Source organism: Schistocerca americana, chromosome 1 (genome assembly GCF_021461395.2).
Source record: "Schistocerca americana isolate TAMUIC-IGC-003095 chromosome 1, iqSchAmer2.1, whole genome shotgun sequence".
In the NCBI taxonomy this organism is placed as follows: Eukaryota; Metazoa; Arthropoda; class Insecta; order Orthoptera; family Acrididae; genus Schistocerca; species Schistocerca americana.
Window position 1 is genome coordinate 914,096,498 of NC_060119.1, and position 21,934 is coordinate 914,118,431.

At 39.9% G+C, this 21,934-nt stretch overlaps 1 protein-coding gene across 3 annotated transcripts in view; it reads right to left on the minus strand.

Moving 5' to 3' along the window:
- Positions 1-21,934, minus strand: part of LOC124615258 (serine protease svh-1-like) — a 451,576-nt gene that overhangs the window by 153,709 nt on the left and 275,933 nt on the right. For all 3 annotated transcript variants that reach the window (XM_047143026.1, XM_047143011.1, XM_047143016.1), the window contains one exon: positions 4,343-4,469. In XM_047143026.1, the coding sequence (XP_046998982.1) occupies positions 4,343-4,469 (127 nt within the window). The remainder of the gene's footprint in view (positions 1-4,342; positions 4,470-21,934) is intronic.

Sequence of the window (21,934 nt, forward strand, 5' to 3'; positions counted from 1 at the left end):
CGAAATGTCATATTCATGATCTATGGAACAAGGATTAATGTATGTACTCTCCATCCAGGAGTTCAGTTCTGTTCTGAAAGAGAAGGACCCAACCAAAGGAGATTCCAATTAATAAACGGAATATTGTATATGAGGAACAACGATATAACGGGGTGGAAATGGGTTTCTCATCATCCCAGCTCATCTACAGCCAGTTATACCAAAGTTTTCCATGACATGTCAACATAAGGTCACCCGGGCTTCTACTCATCCATTAGACACTGCTCAGATGTCAGCCACTGCAAGGAACGCCAGCGATGGAAGCATGTCCCGCAGTTACCTCCAGGGCATTTTCTTCCAATTCCACCTCTAACAGTACAATTCCACCAAATCTGAATCAAGCTGTTGAAGAAGTTCCCAAACTCGACAAATAGGAACCAATAGATAATAGTCTGCACTAACTACCTCACCCATCATGCTACCACCGAAGCTGTAGTGACTGCTGAAGCTCAAGAATTTGCGAAATTCCGTATATAAAAGACAATTCTGAAGCCCAGAGTACCTCATGTGATGTCCTCTGACAGTGGAAAAGTTTTACAGTTAAGAATGGTACCAGAGTAATTACATGCTGCAGCAGCACCCACATAATGATGGCTGCCTGCTACCCACAAATGAATGGCCTCACAGAACACTTCAACAAAACATTGGCACACATGCTCTTGAGGTACAATGATATTGAACAGAGAGATTGGGATACAATACTAACCAGTGTGAACTGGCCATTGTGATACTTGTATGTAACACAGTAAGAAAACCATTACAGGTTTCACACTGTTCTTTGTGCTCCATGGTCATGTAGCCAAAATGACAATGGATACACTGTTCCCATTTCAACCAGACAATACTCAGATTGACAACAGGAGCCCCTCATCACCATAATGGCCAAAGAAAGAAGACAGCTAATTTACATGTGGACACTGGACACCTGGGAGAAGCACTGAGAGCAATATAATGACAAGATCTAACCAAACAGCCTGGAAGACTTGGTACGAATTTCCATGACAGTGTAGAAAGTGGGACTATTGGAAAAGTTACTACAGCATTATTTTGGGCCATATCAATTGTTTCTTGCTTACTGGATGTCACACATGAAGTCAAGTATTCCAATTGTTCGTCAAGAAGACACTGTAATAAGCATAACAGAGATACTGTATCTTCCATATGAAGCCCTGCTACAGTCCTGAGGCAAAGACTGACAATAGCGGCTACAGGAAATTGAAGACTCACTTGGTGGGGGAGAGAGAGGGGGGGGGGGCTATCTCTGACACTCATCATAGTGAAGAGGATAGTACAATACAACTGTAAAGTAAGAGCTGTCAGTCACAAAGGACCAATGAGAACTTTTGAAAAAGCATGTTGCTTTTCTCCAGAAGACAGAGGAATGTTGTGATCTGTGCTGCATGCAGTGTGGCACAGCATCAGTTAGCATCACTGGCTGGTATGCTGTGAATTGCCAGTTCAAACCCAGTTACCAGAAATGAATTGTTATTTAGTATTTATCGTTTATGGAAAGTTTCTTGCGTTTGTAACGTTTGTATCTCGTGGAATATTTTATGTCTGTACAAATAGCAGTCCTCTCAGTCCAGGAATTCAGTTCTGTTCTGGCTGTACATTGGTGTTTGTAATAAGCATGCTTTCCAGTGCTAAATGCTGTATTTCATCCATGATCTTGCTTTCAGATTTGAACTTGATCATGGCTATGGTATGACAATAACTGTATCGTGGATTACCCACAGCCAAGCAATTCAAGTGTAAAAAGACACAATAATCACTTCGAAAGCTACAGCATACATTGCAACTCCACATCACAGTCACATATAACATAACTGTCTATTTGCTGATCTCTAAGATGATATACATACATAAAGAAACATAAAGCTGCTGTGGTTTCAGGTATACAGGGAGAAATAAAAGCAATAAGCATAGCTACAGTTCTGTAATTCTTGCAGTGCAGTCTCTGCTGAAAGGAAACAAAAGTCACAACATTTAAAAGCATTATGTTTATAAAATTGTTGTTATAAACTGACAAAATTTCAAAATAGCCAGTTTGACTGCTTCTTTGGTTCTACGGATAAAGAGTCCAATCACTTTAGTGAAACATATTTTGTATTGTGTCAAGAGAACAGCAAATGAAAGCAGAATGTAATGTGTCATGACAGTAAAAGAACAGATCCATTTCCTGAAAAACTGGGTTCATTCTCCACTGCACCAATCCTGGTTTGGTTGTGTTGTGGTTCCTGGAAACCTTTCACTGTAAATGCCTGGATTTAATACAGATCTCATTAGTTTGCTACAAACACATCCAGACAGTCCAAAGAAAGCTTCTGTGCTACTGCTAATGAAGTTAGTAGGATTATGATGTGTTCAATAATAATATTTATCAATTTGCTTGCACTCACACCTTTGCTGCTGCCTTCTGTATCCAGTGGGATATAATTATATGTTGTTATAAGTATTATCAGAGCAAATACCCTGCCAAACAACAGAAAAATGTCACTCAACAACACACTTAGTGTTATGTTTACACTCAACTTTCAACTGTCTCCTTTCTCCTAGAAGTGCTAGTCCTGTGGCATAACAGAGGAGTCTCTGTGGAGCTTGTAAGGTAAGTAGGCAAACAAGTAGAAATCAAGTCTGCCCATGAGATTTGTACACATTGTGCTGCCTGCAAAAGATGGGAATCCTGGTTGTAGCACTCTTTCAACATATGATTTGAACATATGATTTCAAACTGTCACGTATGTTCATCATAGCATATATGTAATCTCAAGAGTTGTTTTTGACTGTAGCAGTACTGAAATATAGAGTATGTAGTATAACTTAGCATAATCAGTACAAACTGTAAAGTCTCACTTGAAGCTGCATGAAATGCATTGTTTAGGATGTGGACTGTTGTCTGAATTTAAAGAATTACATTTAAAATATTACAGAGCTGATCAATCCAAGTGACACTTAATATTGAGTTTATTAAGAGTGCTATTACTATTTTGTCATAGACTCATGATAGCATCAAGGATTACAAGTTCACTACTGAAGCTGGGATGGAAGTATTGGAGGGAACATAAGAAGTTAATAATGTCTTAACATGTATGTGACAACTTTAAATTCATGGATGTAGCTGAAATTCAAATCAGATTCCTGCCATCCATGGGCAGCACACCACCAATTTTTCCTTCTGAGCACAGCTCACAGACTGTCTCAAAGCCTTACTTTCCTGTCCCATCCTTATTCAGCAGATACACTCCCACCAGATTGTCAGATTAGCACTTGTGAGAGAAAGAATGTAGAGGAAACTTGGACCTACAGACAGCATTAGGGTTTTTGCTGACAATGATTTCTTCTTTTTCTATGCAGGGTACATGCCGTGTTGGAAAACTGTACACTGCACCAGGATTTGAACCTGCATCCATATCTTTCTTGGGCAGTCTGCTACCATTTATGCTATGCAAGGGCATCTAATGGATCAACTTAAAGCTTTAATTAGCCTTAGGCTATCCTCAACTCAATCTCAGCAAAAGTTCTGGGGCTAAAGATAGCCAAACTCGCCACTCTCTTGGAAATGCTAGTCTTACAGCACCATAGGAAAGCCTCTGCAGAGTACAGAAGGAAAGAGAAAAGCATGTAATACGCTGAAAGTCAATGTTATTTTTGTGATGCAACAGTTATAAGGGTTTTCTCTGTTTTATTTATTTTTTCAAATTAATAAAACAAATTATTTATTTCATTTGGTACTTACATCCTGGTGTCAGTCTTTTAACTTACCACCACTGACATGATTTTCATGTCAAGTGTTTTAAATGTAAGTGTCTAGCATTAAGCAAATGCAATGAAAGTGTGAAGAGTTTAATATTGCTTCTGCCATGAACTGCACAATGAGGAAAAGTTAATAGCAGGACAATACCTGTGACGGCTGGGTGTACCCAGATAGCTCAGTGTTTGAGTCTCATGGCATACAATTTTAATGCACCAGGAAGATTCACTGTACAGTGGCTTTAGGAGTAGAAATGTAGAAGTTGATGACAGTGAGAGAGAAGAAAGAGGGTTGTACACAATTTTACCACAGGGCACACTTTTCTAGAATCGCCCACAAAAGCTGCTAAGCTTAATGTCTTTGTTTTAAGGAAGGGACATCAGAAAGATGCCTCATGTTCTCATGTCATGAACTGAAATATTTTGGAATTAAACAGTAGTATTATAATTAATGTGCAATATGCTGCTTTCCATAATCTTACATCCCATCTAAAAACATCATGTTGTGAAGAGGAGAACCACAACAATCCTCATTAAAGAAATTTTCACATACCTTCCATTTCAACACGTCCTTCATTAGATAGGTTCCCACCAGCCAGACGAATTTTGTGATCAACCATTATTGAGGAACAGTTCCTTTCATCTGATCCATCACCACAGTCATTTTTCCCATCACAAACCTACAAAAATATGGAAAATCTATGAAATGGTATTTAAGTGACATCACAAGAGAAAGAACTGGCACTTAAGTGCACACACCTACACACAGACACACACACACACACACACACACACACAATGGTGTGATGGGAAAGAGGTGGGGGAGGGAAGGGTAAGTGGCAGGGAGACGCAAGGGTTGACAGAGTGTAGTACAACAAAAGACGCGCACAGGCATACAGAACTTGAGAAAACTCATTCTATTGCTAGTATGATCAATAGAATGTTATAGATGGAGATATTGGGGAGGGGTGATAGGTTATTGGGGTGAGGAGCTAAGTAGAAAATGAGTGGGTGACTGCGAAGATCCTATTAAAAAGTACTACATGCCCTTCAATGCTTGCTCAATACCTTAGGTCCATCACTGAATCTTTCTCGTAACCTCCACCAACTGACCCCCCACCCCCCTCCACTCCCAGTTTGCTGCACCAAAACGTTGTAATTCTTTCCAAAATTTTGCTACTTTAACCACCCTGGACACTCTAGTGTAAATAAATAAATCTGATGTGACTGCATAAACTTTTTCTGTGTATTAACTGATGATATTCTTTTCAGGACTGCAGCCAGATCACATAGTTATCTAGAAACAATGTTCAAGTGGTCTATCTGGCTGCCTTCAGGTGAGAACAGTGCTTCTTAATCTCAATGGAACTTGTTCCTACCTCAATCAGCAGCCATTTCACATGTCATGGAACACCAACAGTGTATGTGTCAGAATTTGTTGCTGCTGGCCTCTGATGCAAGCACGGTGCATCATCCCTGTGGTGAAAACTAGTAGAACTATATCCATGTACATGGATTAATATATTCTACTGCCTGAGTCAAATACCACTGTTTATTTATACCAGATATACAGGATTCCTAATTTTTTACCCTTAAAAGTAGCTCTTGTCTCTCTTTGAATAGTCTACCAGTCTAATTTTGATTGATTCCTTTAAGACACATACCAATAGAAAGACAAAGGGGCTACTATCCATTTTTCATCACATATCATCCTATGTCCCTTGATTACACAGTGCTCCACCACTGCAGGATTTCTCAGGTTGTACTAACTGTGTGTGATAATGGTGCACAACACATATGTCCTGAATTGCATGAATTTCTGCCAAATATACATTTTCCCACAATGGCAAGGGATTTTGTAAAAACTGGACTTCCTCTTCTATGAATTGTCTTTAACCAACCCAAGGAGTGCTGTTATGCTATATCTCTTTCAAGTACTTCCAGTCTTTGAAGATACACCCCCAGTATATAATTGCATAGCAACCAATACACACATTTACTGGTTCCGGTGACAGTCCAAACTTTAAAGCATGACAAATCTGTTTTTCAGTGTAGTCGTTCTCCTTGAACATGAGCTTAATGTGTTCTAGCTCCTGTGTGGTTTCAAAATGGGAGATCTCATAAGCCCTCATTGCTAATGTCCTCAGGATCCCCGTGATTTTGTAAAAACTGGACTTCCTCTTCTATGAATTGTCTTTAACCAACCCAAGGAGTGCTGTTATGCTATATCTCTTTCAAGTACTTCCAGTCTTTGAAGATACACCCCCAGTATATAATTGCATAGCAACCAATACACACATTTACTGGTTCCGGTGACAGTCCAAACTTTAAAGCATGACAAATCTGTTTTTCAGTGTAGTCGTTCTCCTTGAACATGAGCTTAATGTGTTCTAGCTCCTGTGTGGTTTCAAAATGGGAGATCTCATAAGCCCTCATTGCTAATGTCCTCAGGATCCCCGTGCATGACCAGGCTGTACTTGACTGTTTTCTACGAATACTGTGTCCCAAGTCCCAACATCCTTTCTGTACACCCATTCGTTCAGAGATGGAAGCTTTCAGTGCTCTTTGACCTTTTTTGTAAACTTGGTGCTGGGATGAAGGCGATTAAAATGATCCAGGAAATGGTTTTAAGCGTATAGTCCGTATGGCATTTTATCTATTTGTTGTTGTTGTTGTGGTCTTCAGTCCAGAGACTGGTTTGATGCAGCTCTCCATGCTACTCTATGCTGTGCAAGCTTCTTCATCTCCCTGTACCTACTGCAACCTACATCCTTCTGAATCTGCTTAGTGTATTCATCTATTGGTCTCGCTCTAGGATTTTTGCCCTCCACACTGCCCTCCAATGCTAAATTTGTGATGCCTTGATGCCTCAGAACATATCCTACAAACCGGTCCCTTCTTCTTGTCAAGCTGTGCCACAAACTCCTCTTCTCTCCAATTCTATTCGATACCTCCTCATTAGTTAAGTAATCTACCCATCTAATCTTCAGCATTCTTCTGTAGCACCACATTTCGAAAGCTTCTATTCTCTTCTTCTCTAAAATATTTATCATCCACGTTTCACTTCCATACATGGCTAAACTCCATACAAATACTTTCAGAAACGACTTGCTGACACTTAAATCTATACTTGATGTTAACAAATTTCTCTTCTTCACAATCACTTTCCTTGCCATTGCCAGTCTACAATTTATATCCTCTCTACTTCAACCATCATCAGTTATTTTGCTCCCCAAATAGCAAAACTCATTTACTGCTTTAAGCATCTCATTTCCTAATCTAATTCCCTCAGTACCACTCGATTTAATTCGACTACATTCCATTATCCTCGTTTTGCTTTTGTTGATGTTCATCTTATATCCTCCTTTCAAGACACTGTCCATTCCGTTCAGCTGCTCTTCCAAGCCCTTTGCTGTCTCTGACAGAATTACAATGTCATCAGCAAACCTCAAAGTTTTTATTTCTTCTCCATGGATTTTAATTGCTACTCTGAATTTTTCTTTTGTTTCCTTTACTGCTTGCTCAATATACAGATTTAATAACATCGGGGAGAGGCTACAACCCTGTCTCACTCCCTTCCCAACCTCTGTTTCCCTTTCATGCTCATCAACTCTTATAACTGCCATCTGGTTTCTGTACAAATTGTAAATAGCATTTCGCTCCCTGTATTTTACAACTGCCACCTTCAGAATTTTAAAGAGAGTATTCCAGTCAACATTGTCAAAAGATTTCTCTAAGTCTATAAATGCTAGAAATATAGGCTTGCCTTTCCTTAATCTATTCTCTAAGATAAGTCATAGGGTCAGCATTGCCTCATGTGTTCCAACATTTCTACTGAATTCAAACTGATCTTTGCCGAGGTTGGCTTCTACCAATTTTTCCATTCATCTGCAAAGAATTCGTGTTAGTATTTTTCAGCCGTGGCTTATTAAACTGATAGTTCGGTAATTTTCACATCTGTCCTGCTTTCTTTGGGTTTGGAATTATTATATTCTTCTTGAAGTCTGAGGGTATTTCGCCTGTCTCACACATCTTGCTCACCAGATGGTATCTATTTATAAAGATTAATTTTTTTGTGACAACATTTTTCTCAGCAGTCTGTGTCTATGTTACAAAATAGGTTATATTTTTAGTTTATTATTAATTTATACCGGGTATGCTGCGTACATATTTCCATGCTGTAGTTCTCAAATACTCCTTGAATCCCTCAATTACTTTTTCATTTATTACCGTCATGATTTTCAGCTATTACATATATTATGCACCATTGTATTAAACTTCAGCATCATTATCTGAGATACCATCAACTATTGGGTTTACACAATGACTTTACAGTCTTAATGTACCTATAAACATAATAGATGGTCCAATCACGTTAATGTGACCATCACCCTTGTTCAACATCAAAGTATAGTAACCACTCACAGGTGGCAGCACTAGAATTGGAGAGTACATAAAGTGTGTCAGGGGGACACAGAAAACAGTGCAGAAGTCATCATGTAGAAACAGCAATTTACTTGACTTCAAAATGGCATGATCATTGGGTTTCAGGCGAAGGGTGGAAGCACTTTCAAAATGGCTAAGTGGGTAAACTGTTCACATGATGTTGTGGTTGTAGTATACAATGCATGGTAAAATGACATCATTCAAAACTAATATCAAAGTCACTGTGGTGCACCAAGAGCTGAAGATGACAGGAGTGAACGATGGCTGTGAAGATATTTATGGGTAAACAGATGTGCAACTGTTGAGCTACTGAAGACCTAGATGAACCGAGGGACTACCAATTGTGTCTCCTCTTAATGGCAGTTCAATGAACATCACTGCTTATTGGCCTCAGCAGCAAGCACCTGTTTCTTGCACCCTTGCTGACTGCTCTTCATTGTCAATGAAAGCTGGAATTTGCTGACCAATACTGCAAAGGATGTCCACTGAGCAGTGACAGCTGACCTTTTCAGATGAATCATGTTTTATGTTCCATCAGACACATGGCCGTTGGTGTGTACAGCATGAAAAATATGAAATCAAATAGCCTGGATGTATGATGGTCTGGGGAATGTTTTGTGGCATTTTCTGGGTGATCTCATCATTGTGGAAGGGACATTGGATCAACACAAGTATGCACCCATTCTAGGGGGCCATGTACAACTCCACCTGCAGTTTGTTCTTCCTCTGCACAATGCCATCTACCAGCAGGACAACACAATGTGTCACACAGCCTGCAGTGTACGTGCATAGTTCAAAGAGCACCAGGATGAGGTTACCATACCACACAGGTCACTGAACTCCCCAGATTTAAACCCAACCAAGAATGTGTAGAACCACTTCGATTGGGTTGTTTGTGCCACGGATCCTTAATGAAGAAACCTAGTGTAGCTGGCCAAAACATTGGAGTCAGTGTGGCTCCACATCCCTGTAAGCATCTTTCAGAACCTCACTAATTTTCTCCCTGCACATCCCATAGTGGCCATTGCTGCAGAAGATGATCATTCTGAATTTTAAATGGTGGTTACATTAATGTGACTAGACAGTGAAAATACCAGTGGTGTTGGTTCTCACTGACAATGACTCAAGTAGCTCTAGAACAGATGTGCTCTAAAAAATTTAAAATAAATACTTCAGTTAACTTTATCTTATTCTGTTTAGAAGTTAAAAAATTTAACAATGCATCAAAGTGTTTCACGAATAATTACAAACCATCAGCTTGAGGCAAGTGTATTGTGATCATTGCTGTTCACTTTCTAAGAGTTTTTAATCCTGTAGCACAAGCTTCAAAATTCTTGTCATTGTAATACATAGGACTGTCTTGGCTCCTCCTTAGTATAAGATTCAGATTTCAGTAATTTACAATTCATTGAACTGTCATTCTCCTCTCCTCTCCTCTCATCTCATCTCATCTCATCCCTCAGTGTGGGGGAGGGGAGGGGGGATCATTATGTATGCCTTACCCCTACAGTATACCTCCCAGACATGATAAAAACAGTATTATGGGAAGAATATATTGCTAGCCACCATATAGTGAAGATGCTGAGTCACAGACAGGCAAAACAAAAGACTGCTAAACAAGTAAGCTTTCAACCAAAAAGCATTATTCTGAATTAGGCAAAAAACACACACACACCTATTCATGCTAACGCAACTCATACAGACATAATTGCTGTCTCTGGCTGCCGACGCCTGACTGAGTCATCGTCATAATCTTCTGCAGTTTCTAACCCCTGGCTAGGTCTGTTTAGTACATGAGCCTCTCCATCTTTTCCTATCCTCCCACACATCTCTCTCTTTACTCCAACCCAGTCTTCTCTCTTCATCTCTCCTTCTGTCCAGTGATCCACCTGCCTCTCAGTCTTCCTCTAGATCTCTTGTCTCCTACTGTCATTTCATCCACCTATCTTCTATCCTGCTCACTCCCATTCCTTTAACAGGCCTATACAATCTTAATCTTGTCATTTCTATTGTCTCTTGCGTGGATTTCTCTTTTATTCTTTCTCTTACCTTCTCATTCCTTACTCTATCCATTCTAGTGAGTTTTATTCCGCTTCTTTGAAATTTCATTTTGCAAGCCTGTATCCTACTCACCTACCTTTTACTTCATTACCCACTTTCCTGATGCATATGTGAGTACTCTCAGTACAACAATTGAATGCTGCTGAATGGCATGTCCTTGCTCTATACAAGACTTCTTGCACTGCAGGAATCCATTTTTACTAATCTCCTTATTTTCCTCCCGTGATCTTCTATTATGTTTTCTCATGAATTTGAAACATTTCACTTTCTTTAGTACTTGTCCCCTAAAACTTACATCCATTACTAATCTCTAGTTATTCCTCACTGTCACCATCACTTTACATTTCCTTGCATTAAATTTCAACCCATCAGTCCCACCACTCACTCCCATACATTTAGCCTTTCTTGTACTACTCCTTCTCCATTTCCCCACACTGTTAAATCATCTGCAAACACAATTGTGTTCACATTTTCATGTCCTTTTGGTGCTGCCATTCCCGTCATTGCCTCATCTATAATGACGACAAAAGTCTCGGCGAAGTACACTTCCTTCCTTCAGTTTATTCTTCTGTTCAAACCAGTCTGTCTTCTTTCCTCCCACTTTTACACAACTCACACTTCCTTGAGATATTTTCTTCATTCTTCTCATAGTCAGCCATCTTATTCCTATTTTCTGAAGGGTTTTCCAGATCTTGCTTCTTTTAACACTCTCACATGCCACCTCAGTTTCTGAGAACACCACTACAAAGTCCTTACCATATTCATGGTGTCTCTCTTGCAGTTGTCTTACATTAAAAATCAGATACATTATTAATCTTCCTGGTCTAATCCAATACTGTTCCTCTCTCAGTCCTCCTTCTACTCTCTTCCATATTCTCTTTTCCAGAACATTCTCAAACACCTTGGTAAAATGCCACATCAAAATAACTCTGCTATAATTTTGACATATTTTATTGCAAATCTTCTTAAAAATTGGTACTATGATTCCCTTTTTCCAGTCTTCAGGTGTCTTTCCTTCTTTCCATACTATTCTTATGACCCAATAGAGCCTCATCACTCCAAAAATGCCAGTTGCCCCCACTATCTTTATACTTACTTCATCCAGTCTAGGTACTTTTCCTCTTTTCATGGTCTTTATCACTTCCTCTTCTCATTTTCCTCCCATATTTTCACTAGGGTTTAATCAAGCAATGAAAATTCCAGGGTGGAATAATGACAATATTATGAAAATGATATTTGCTACTCACCATATAATGGAGATGCTGAGTCACAGATAGGCACAACAAAAAGACTGTCAAACAAGCAAGCTTTCAGCCAAAATGTCCTTTCCTGGAATTAGACAATACGCAAACACTCACATCCAAATGCAACTCACACACACATGACCACAGTCTCTGGCTGCTGACAGCCAACAGCAGTATTTTTGTTGTGCCTATTTGCGACTCAACATCTCCACTATATGGTGAGTAGCAATCTATCCTTTTCATAATATTGTCCATTACGGTTTGGTAATTCTTCAAAATATTCCTTCTGTAGTTTCTTGATTTTCAGTACATTCTAAATTTCCTTTCCTTCTTTATTGATCTCATGATACTTTCCATCAAGCTTCTCTTCTTAGCCTTAATCATTCCATAGTGGACCTTCTTACTCCACTTACTGTTGTGTCCCATCATTTCGTGCACTATTCCATCCATTTCCTCTCCTTTCCTATTCTCTCTTTTCTAGTCCTCACCTTCTTCTCAGTGTACATTAATAATAATAATAATATTCATTCAACATCAGATGACCAAATACAACCCCTAGAAATAATATGGTTTTAGGACATCATACAGATTATTCCTCTGAATACGTCAGTTTGTTGTTGTGGTCTTCAGTCCTGAGACTGGTTTGATGCAGCTCTCCATGCTACTCTATCCTGTGCAAGCTTCTTCATCTCCCTGTACCTACTGCAACCTACATCCAACTGAATCTGTTTAGTGTATTCATATCTTGGTCTCCCTCTATGATTTTTACCCTCCACGCTGCCCTCCAATACTAAATTGGTGATCCCTTGATGCCTCAGAACATGTCCAACCAACCGATCCCTTCTTCTAGTCAAGTTGTGCCACAAACTCCTCTTCTCCCCAATTCTATTCAATACCTCCTCATTAGTTATGTGATCTACCCATCTAATCTTCTGCATTTTTCTGTAGCACCACATTTTGAAAGCTTCTATTCTATTCTTGTCCAAACTATTTATCGTCCATGTTTCACTTCTATACATGGCTACACTCCATACAAATACTTTCAGGAATGACTTCCTAACACTTAAATCTATACTTGACTTGGAGTTACTGTTTTCACATGCAATATTATTTTTAATATTTATATAGACCTATAATAGTAAGCTCACCTAATACTGGAAACACGTTCTAACTTGGTTCTCTAGGTTTGGCACCACAAATAATTCTGATGGCTTTTTTCTGCAGTTTTAATAATGTAGTTCAGTTGCTTTCTGTTGTTGTGCCCTCTATTTCTTTCACATAGTTTAAGTATGATAAGCAGATTTTAGTACACACATATCCTTGAAATATTAGCTACATTTCTAGGCAGCACACAGGCTATGGAATCTATATGCATGTCTCATTTGAGATTGTCCTGGATTTTGACTCCCAAGAATTTTATACATTTTTCCTTTTTTACAATGTCATTTCCTATGGATAATTTCATGCAAAATTCCATTTGTTTCTTGGTGTTAAATTCTATTATTGCTCTCTTTGAAGCACTTACATTTAAATGGCTTTCATTGAAATACCTCAGCATTTCATTTGTTATGCTGTTGCACAGCACATCCAAGTTGTCATAGGCTTTGTGTTTGTACATAGTTGATGTATCATCTGCATATCATTAACAGAAATCAAGAAAAGAAAGGGTCTCAACTTGGAACCTTGAGGCACTCCATATCTGATATCACCACTGTTTGTTTCAAGCAACACAAATTGTTTCCTGTTGCTCATTAGGATTTTATTAACTCACAGCCATTTCCTCAAATACCCAGGTTCTACAGCTTGTCAAGTAATATGGTGATGTTGACACAATCAAAAGCTTTTTCTAGATCAAGGAACACTCCAATATTATACTAATTGTTCTCTATGGTACTTATTATTTCACTTATTAATTGTGCTCTGGCCACTAAAGTTGACCTTTTTTTCATAAAGCAATTCTCATTTTCAAATATTGCATTGTGTTCACTCAGGAATGTCATCAGTCTAGTAAAAAAAGAAGCATTCTCAAACACCTTAGAAAATGCACGTAAGATTGAGATGGGTTGGTAGTTTCCAAGATTTATCACATTTCTCCTAAATTGAGGTTATTTGAGCTATCTTTAGATTGTCTGGGAAACTACCTAACACAATTACCTCATTTACTGCTATCACCAAGGCCTCAGATATGTTGTCCACAAACCTTTTTAATGCATTGATGGACAATGCAACATAGCCTGCTGTATTTTTTAGTGACCATACTATGTATTTTATTTCCATTCTGTTACTTGGGGACCGGTATAGCCTTTGTTTGACTGGAATGCTAAATATATAGGATGAAGTTTGTTGAAATAGTCATTGATAGATTTTCCAACAGTAGAAAAGCACTCACTAAAAACAAGTGTGATCTGATATTAGCATTTGATGATAATCTCTTTACTGTTGACAGTATAATCACTAGTTTATTTGTTCTTACAATTTTCTAAACAGCTAATCCAGTATTAGTACAGTTGCTTAAAGGTGTGAGAACATATTTACTTTTAGTTTCTGATAGCACATCTTTGTAATAATCATGTCAGTTCTTAAGTTTTACCTTTAGTCTATTATTATTTCTATTCTTTAGTTCTGCACATTGGAAAAGTCAAAGATTTTCTCTTGCTGTTTTCACTTCATGGTCATTTCTGGGAATGAGACATTGAAGCAATAATAAAAATTTGATGCAAATTCACTGAAAGTAATGCAGTTCTTTTCATCCATTGTAAGCTTTTTTGTTGAGATCTTCAAAGTTGTCATTTTGGGTGGTTTCTTTTTGGGGCTGATGTGAAGATTTTCAGGTTCTATCAGTATCTCTGCAGCATGATGGTCAGAAATGGCAAGCTTCAGAACTGATTCATTGTAAGTAAAGTGAGACAGGTTAGTTATAATGTTGACAGTCATGATTTTATCCTATTGACCTCTCTTGTAGGCTCATTTATTAGAATAGTTGAGTTAAACTTAACTAATATCAGCATCAGTTTTTTCGAGCTGGTGTCAGTAGACAGCAAGTCAGTGTATATAACTCCAATTAATATCATGTTAAACCAGCCACTTTTATTGTTTTATTTAGTGTCTATGGCAGTGGTTCCCAACCTTTCTCGGACCACTATTCCTGAGTGTCATCAGACATTAGCTAGTACCCATGCACCCACCCCTTGCCATCTGTTGCCCTCCCACCCCACCCCACCCCACCCCACCCCACCCCTCCCCACCCCACCCCACTGTAATGTTAACAGTTATTTTAGCACCAATTAACTTACCAAGTGTACTTTCACGAGTCTGATACACTCCTGGAAATGGAAAAAAGAACACATTGACACCGGTGTGTCAGACCCACCATACTTGCTCCGGACACTGCGAGAGGGCTGTACAAGCAATGATCACACGCACGGCGCAGCGGACACACCAGGAACCGCGGTGTTGGCCGTCGAATGGCGCTAGCTGCGCAGCATTTGTGCACCGCCGCCGTCAGTGTCAGCCAGTTTGCCGTGGCATACGGAGCTCCATCGCAGTCTTTAACACTGGTAGCATGCCGCGACAGCGTGGACGTGAACCGTATGTGCAGTTGACGGACTTTGAGCGAGGGCGTATAGTGGGCATGCGGGAGGCCGGGTGGACGTACCGCCGAATTGCTCAACACGTGGGGCGTGAGGTCTCCACAGTACATCGATGTTGTCGCCAGTGGTCGGCGGAAGGTGCACGTGCCCGTCGACCTGGGACCGGACCGCAGCGACGCACGGATGCACGCCAAGACCGTAGGATCCTACGCAGTGCCGTAGGGGACCGCACCGCCACTTCCCAGCAAATTAGGGACACTGTTGCTCCTGGGATATCGGCGAGGACCATTCGCAACCGTCTCCATGAAGCTGGGCTACGGTCCCGCACACCGTTAGGCCGTCTTCCGCTCACGCCCCAACATCGAGCAGCCCGCCTCCAGTGGTGTCGCGACAGGCGTGAATGGAGGGACGAATGGAGCCGTGTCGTCTTCAGCGATGAGAGTCGCTTCTGCCTTGGTGCCAATGATGGTCGTATGCGTGTTTGGCGCCGTGCAGGTGAGCGCCACAATCAGGACTGCATACGACCGAGGCACACAGGGCCAACACCCGGCATCATGGTGTGGGGAGCGATCTCCTACACTGGCCGTACACCACTGGTGATCGTCGAGGGGACACTGAATCGTGCACGGTACATCCAAACCGTCATCGAACCCATCGTTCTACGATTCCTAAACCGGCAAGGGAACTTGCTGTTCCAACAGGACAATGCACGTCCGCATGTATCCCGTGCCACCCAACGTGCTCTAGAAGGTGTAAGTCAACTACCCTGGCCAGCAAGATCTCCGCATCTGTCCCCCATTGAGCATGTTTGGGACTGGATGAAGCGTCGTCTCACGCGGTCTGCACGTCCAGCACGAACGCTGGTCGAACTGAGGCGCCAGGTGGAAATGGCATGGCAAGCCGTTCCACAGGACTACATCCAGCATCTCTACGATCGTCTCCATGGGAGAATAGCAGCCTGCATTGCTGCGAAAGGTGGATATACACTGTACTAGTGCCGACATTGTGCATGCTCTGTTGCCTGTGTCTATCTGCCTGTGGTTCTGTCAGTGTGATCATGTGATGTATCTGACCCCAGGAATGTGTCAATAAAGTTTCCCCTTCCTGGGACAATGAATTCACGGTGTTCTTATTTCAATTTCCAGGAGTGTAGATCGTTTGCTTGAATTTTAGCTACCTCATTTGTATCCCCCACATCCATGACACAATAATTTAATGAGAAAGATTCACTACGTTGCATACACAACTCCATCAAAGCAAAAAGAGGTGCTCCATGTTGCATGTGAATCACAACTGTAGTCATCTCAGATACTATGAATGTTCCATGGAGGGGGGAGGGGGACACCATGAAGGAATTATCAAAATGGTTTGGAAATTTGTAGATGTGATATACGTGTACAGACAAACAAATGATTTCAATTTCAGAAAAATGGGATGATTTATCCAAGAAAAAGAGCTTCACAAACTGAGCAAGTCAGTAACATGTAAGTCCGACTCTGGCCCACATGTAAGCAGTTATTCAATTTGGCACTGATTGATAGAGTTATGGATGTCCTCCTGAAGAATATCATACCAAATTCTGTCCAACTGGCATGTTACATCATCAAAATCCTGGTTGGAGGCTCTGTCCATAATGTTCCAAAAGGTTTTCAGCTGGGGAGAGATCCAGCGACCTTGATGCCCAAGGTAGGGTTTAGTAAGCATTAAGAAAAGCAGTAGAAACTCTTGCCACTTATGGGCAGGCATTATCTTGCTGAAATGTAAGCCCAGGATGGTTTGCAATGAAGGGTAACATACAATACTGTTGACATACCACTGTGCTGTAAGGGTGCTGCAGATGACAACCAGAGGGGTCCTGCTATGAAAATAAATGGACCCAAGACCATCACTCCTGGATGTTGGGCCATATGATGGGTGACAGTCCAGATGGTATGGCCCCAATGTCCAGGCCACCTCCAGACATATATTCGGCCCGGAATCTCATTGAGTGGAGTAGGACTGTCTTTCAGCTATGAGTCACACCTGAACAGAAATGCCAATGACCAGAAAAGACATGTCCAGAGATGATGCTCTGGACATTGGTGGCATACCAACCTGACTGTTGTCTGCCATACATCCTGAAAACTAGGAGTGATGGTCTGGGGTGTCATTTATTTTCATGAGCAGGGCCTATGGTTGTCATCCATGACACCAGTACAGCACAGTGCTACATCGATGATATTCTATGCCTCATTTTGTTGCCTTCATGGCACACCACCCTCGATTACATTTTAGCCAGCACACACATGGTGAGAGCATCTACTGCTTGTCTTTGTGTTTGCCAAACCCTACCTTGGCCAGCAAGGTCATCAGGTCTCTCACCAACTGAGAACTTTTGGAGCACTATGGACAGGGCCCTCCAACCAGTTCACGATTTTGATGATCTAAGATGCCAATTGGGCAGAGTTTGGCACAATATTTCTCAGGAGGACACCCAACAACTCTAACAATCAATGCCAAAATGAACCCCTATTTGCATAACAGACAGAGGTGGACCAATGCGTTATTGACTTGCTCAGTCTGTGAAGCTCTTTCTCTTGAATAAATCATCTATTTTTCTGAAATTCTAATCATTTGTTTTTGTGTACATGTACAGCCTATCTACTGATTTCCATACCATTTGGATAATTCCATTATGGTGCATCCTCTTTTTTGTCTTAGGGTGTATTAGAATCCAGCCCTTCTTGTATTTATGGTTCTCTTTACTTCTTCTATTGTTCTCTTCGGACAGTTTTTTGCATACAATTTCACAGATTTCACTATCATTACCTTTGACAGTTTGTTTGCATTCACTCACTAGGCTAGCACATGAGGTTAGGACCTGGTGTTTTTGAACTTAACACTGGAAGTTTTTTTTTTTCAGTCTGGTTAGTTGCTTTTAGTTTGCATGGATTTAAACGCTAGAGCTTCCACTATTTCATCAAGAATCTGATACCTGTTTTGAGTAATAACAGCCATAAATCTCTCCTTGGTTTTTAATTTAAGCCTGCAGTCATTCAGCAGAAGCTGTTGATCACTTTTGTTTACCTTTTTACTAAGTAAAGAAAACTTAGCTTAAACAGATTGAATTTAATTTATTAAATCTTCAACTAATGCTGGTAATTCACACTTACAGCCACAATTTCTGTTTGCAGTTTTGCGAGAGTTTTTAAGGCATCATTGACTACAGTTCCAGCTTGTCATCAATTCGCTATTTTCTTTCATTGATGAATCAATTTTAGCACATCAAAAATGCATTGAATTACTGCGTTCCTTACACGTGATGCTAGTTTTCAATACTTTTTCACACTTTTCTACACTTCCAATTGTCTAAAAGAGGGTTTTGACATGCACCAAAAAATTTTGCACTACTATTTTCTTCTGGTCTTCCTTTCTTGCTCCTTCTGCTCTCTTCTGAAAGCATACACAAAATGCTTTGTTTTTCTTTACAACTTCCTGCCTTATCTAACATTTCACTAGGGAACTTACCAGGGTTTCATAGTACTAGTTCTTCTGCAAAACTCTTTCTGCTGCTTCCACCACCATTGTTTTGAACATTCCCATTCCTCCTCTACTGACTGCATTTCATCCATTGATATGATGCTGTTTACTATTTTCTGATTTTTTAAATCTATTCCTTTTAACTTCAACATCCTTATCTTCCATTCCTTTCTTTCTGCCACTTTTTTTCTCTTTAATTCCTCTGTTTATCACTACAAAAAGACAGTGACAGTGACAGTGACAGTTCTTTTTGTGAATTGGTCACATACCATATAATCTACTACAGATTTACTCAATAAATCATCACTGTACCACATTTTCTTATGAATTTCTTTCTTCATAAAGTGGGTGTTGCCTACTGCTGTTTCATTCCATTTAGAGAAGTCTAACATTATTGTCCTTCATCCTTCTCCTCCCCCATTCCTCCACTATCAATATGCTTCTCTTTCCTTGTCCACTTGTGCATTTAGGTATCTCATTATAATTACCTTCTGTCTAGTAGTTGTCTCTGCATTTCCTCTTCAAAAATCTTCCTCCTCTTTAGCAGAACACCTAGCTTTTGGGGCAAATATGTGCCCCTTTCACTTTCGCTCTGCCTTTCATGATCCTTTCAGTTACTCCTTTCACCTCCTCTTTTAACCCTGCTCTCATAGCTAGTGTCACTCTTGTCTTCCTTCTTCCTCAATCCCACATGAGTACAGCCTTTATCTACTCCCCAATTCTACTTTCTTTACTCTTCCACCAAATTTATAACAGTCCTAGAATAGAATATCTAGTCTTCTTCTATTTGTCAAGTCCACCACTTCCTCACCTTCCCAGTCAGTGTCTGTGTGTTCAATGTATTAACTCTTAATCCTTGGGAACAGATGGATCATCTTCTACTGTTTCCATTCACTCTCAGCTTGTTGCATGTATGACAGTATGCATTTTACCCACTATTGGCTTGCTGGGCCTGTAGTAGCTGGATTTCTTAATTGAGTTTTCTCTCTGATGTCTTTGGTCAATAGGAGGTATTTTATTTCCCTCATACCTATCAACAGCTAGGAGCTGCAGATGAGTATTTCCCAATCCACCACTTCGTGACATACTCTCTATAGTTAAGGCTCCTCCTAAAAATATTCTTACAATAATGTGAATAGAGTTTTCTTTCACAGTGCAGCAGGGACTATTACAGTGAATGCCAAGGGAAAGGGTGCTGAACGTATCCAGTATAAGTTCATAGGCTTCCATGGCCAGTGCCATTTTGGATAAAATAATTTTAGGTACTGAGTGTCATTGTAACTATTACAACAGCTAAACTGCCAATGTTTTGACAGACTTGAGACAGTGAATTGCCCTGAAGAGGACCACGGCAGTTACAATGATGCAGCACAGTATTTTATGAAACAAAATGTATCTAGTGTTAGGGAGACAGAGCTTTATTTTATGTAGAGATCTAGCACTAATCAAGACTTAAAAATGAAATACAAACAATATTACACAATTCTTCAGTCATCAAAGGACCATACACCATGTACTATGCACAAAAAATTCAAAATTCCAAGAGCAAGACAAGAAAAATTTGGAGCACTATTAAGCCTGAAATGAATAAATACTGTTAAACTCCATCATAACAGTAGTACTCAAACAAATGATGTAACATTCACATCAATGGCCATTAAATTCAATGAACTCTTCCTAATAGCAGTTTAACAAAAGAGAGGCAAAAAATGGTCAATCAAAGGCAGATCCATTAGATTTAGTTAGATTGCACTGCATATCCCTCCACAATAAATCAGTTTTGCTAAATTATCAGTTACAGAGATCACAAAAATCATCAGCTCACTAAAGATTGCTTGTTCTTCCAGTTATGATGGCATTCAACCAAAGTGCTAAAATCTTCTGCAGCCTTTGAGCTGCTGTTGTAACGAGTCAGTGAGCTAAGACAAGAATCAGGTAGATGCAGCATTTCTTGATTTCCGAAACATATTAGACTAAATACCACAGCTATGCTTATTGTAAAAAATACAATCATATTGGGTGCCAAGTGAAATTTGTGACTAGACTGAAGACTTTTTGTTAAGGAGGACACAGCATGTTATCTTGGATGGAGAGGCAATGTCAGATGTAGAAGTAACTTTGGACGTGACCCAGGGAAATGTGTTGGGACTCTTGTTGTTCATGTTGTATATTAATGATCTTGCAGACAATGTTAACAGTAACCTCAGACCTTTTGTAGATGATGCAGTTATCTGTAATGAAGTACTATCTGAGAGAGGCTGCATAAATATTCAGTCATGTCTTGGTAAGATTTCAACATGTTGCAGTGATTGGCAACTTGCTCAAAAATGTTAAGAAATGTAAAATTTTGCATTTCACAAAATGGAAAAAATGTAGCATCCTATGACTATAATCTCAATGAGTCACTGTTGGAATCAGCCAACTTATACCAATATCTGGGTTTAACACTTTGTAGGGATATGAAATGGAATGATCACACAGGTTCAGTTGTGGGTAAAGCAGGTGGTAGGTTTTGGTTTACTGGTAGAATACTGGTGAATTGCAATGAGTCTACGAAGGAGATTGCTTACAAATCACTTGTGCAACCCATCCTAGAATATTGCTCAAGTGTGTGGGACCCATACCGGATAGGACTTACAGGGGATATTGATTGTATACAAAGGAGGGCAGCACAAATGGTTGCAGTTTTGGTTAATCCAAGGGAGAGTGTCACAGAAATTGCGAAGGAACTGAAATGTCAGACTCTTGAGGACAAACATAAACTATCCCAAGTAAGTCTATTAACAAAGTTGCAAGAACTGGCTTTAAATGATTATGCTAGGCATATATTACAACCTCCTACATATTGCTCACAAAAGGATCATTAAGGATAACATTAGAATAATTACTGAACACACAGAGGCATTCCCATGCTCCATATGTGAATGTAACAGGATGAAACACTAATAACTGGTACAGTGGGATGTACCCTCTGCCATGCACCTCACAGTGGTTTGCAGAGTATAGATGTAGATGTAGATGTAGATGAGGGAACTTGACCCACAAGATTCACATGGGACACTGGATGATTCTTCAAAAACTATAATATTTGCTGATGATTCTAGTATGTTCATAAAGAGACACTCATTCATTCACTCATTGTGTTCTGTAGATTTTATCACAAAAGGGAACATTTAGGAATGAGTAACAAGTCAAGGTGTACATTAACATGAGACAATGACATTGTAGAAACTTAATCTGTATACTATATTAAAAGTCAGCTGTCACTCTATTGCTTACTCTTCT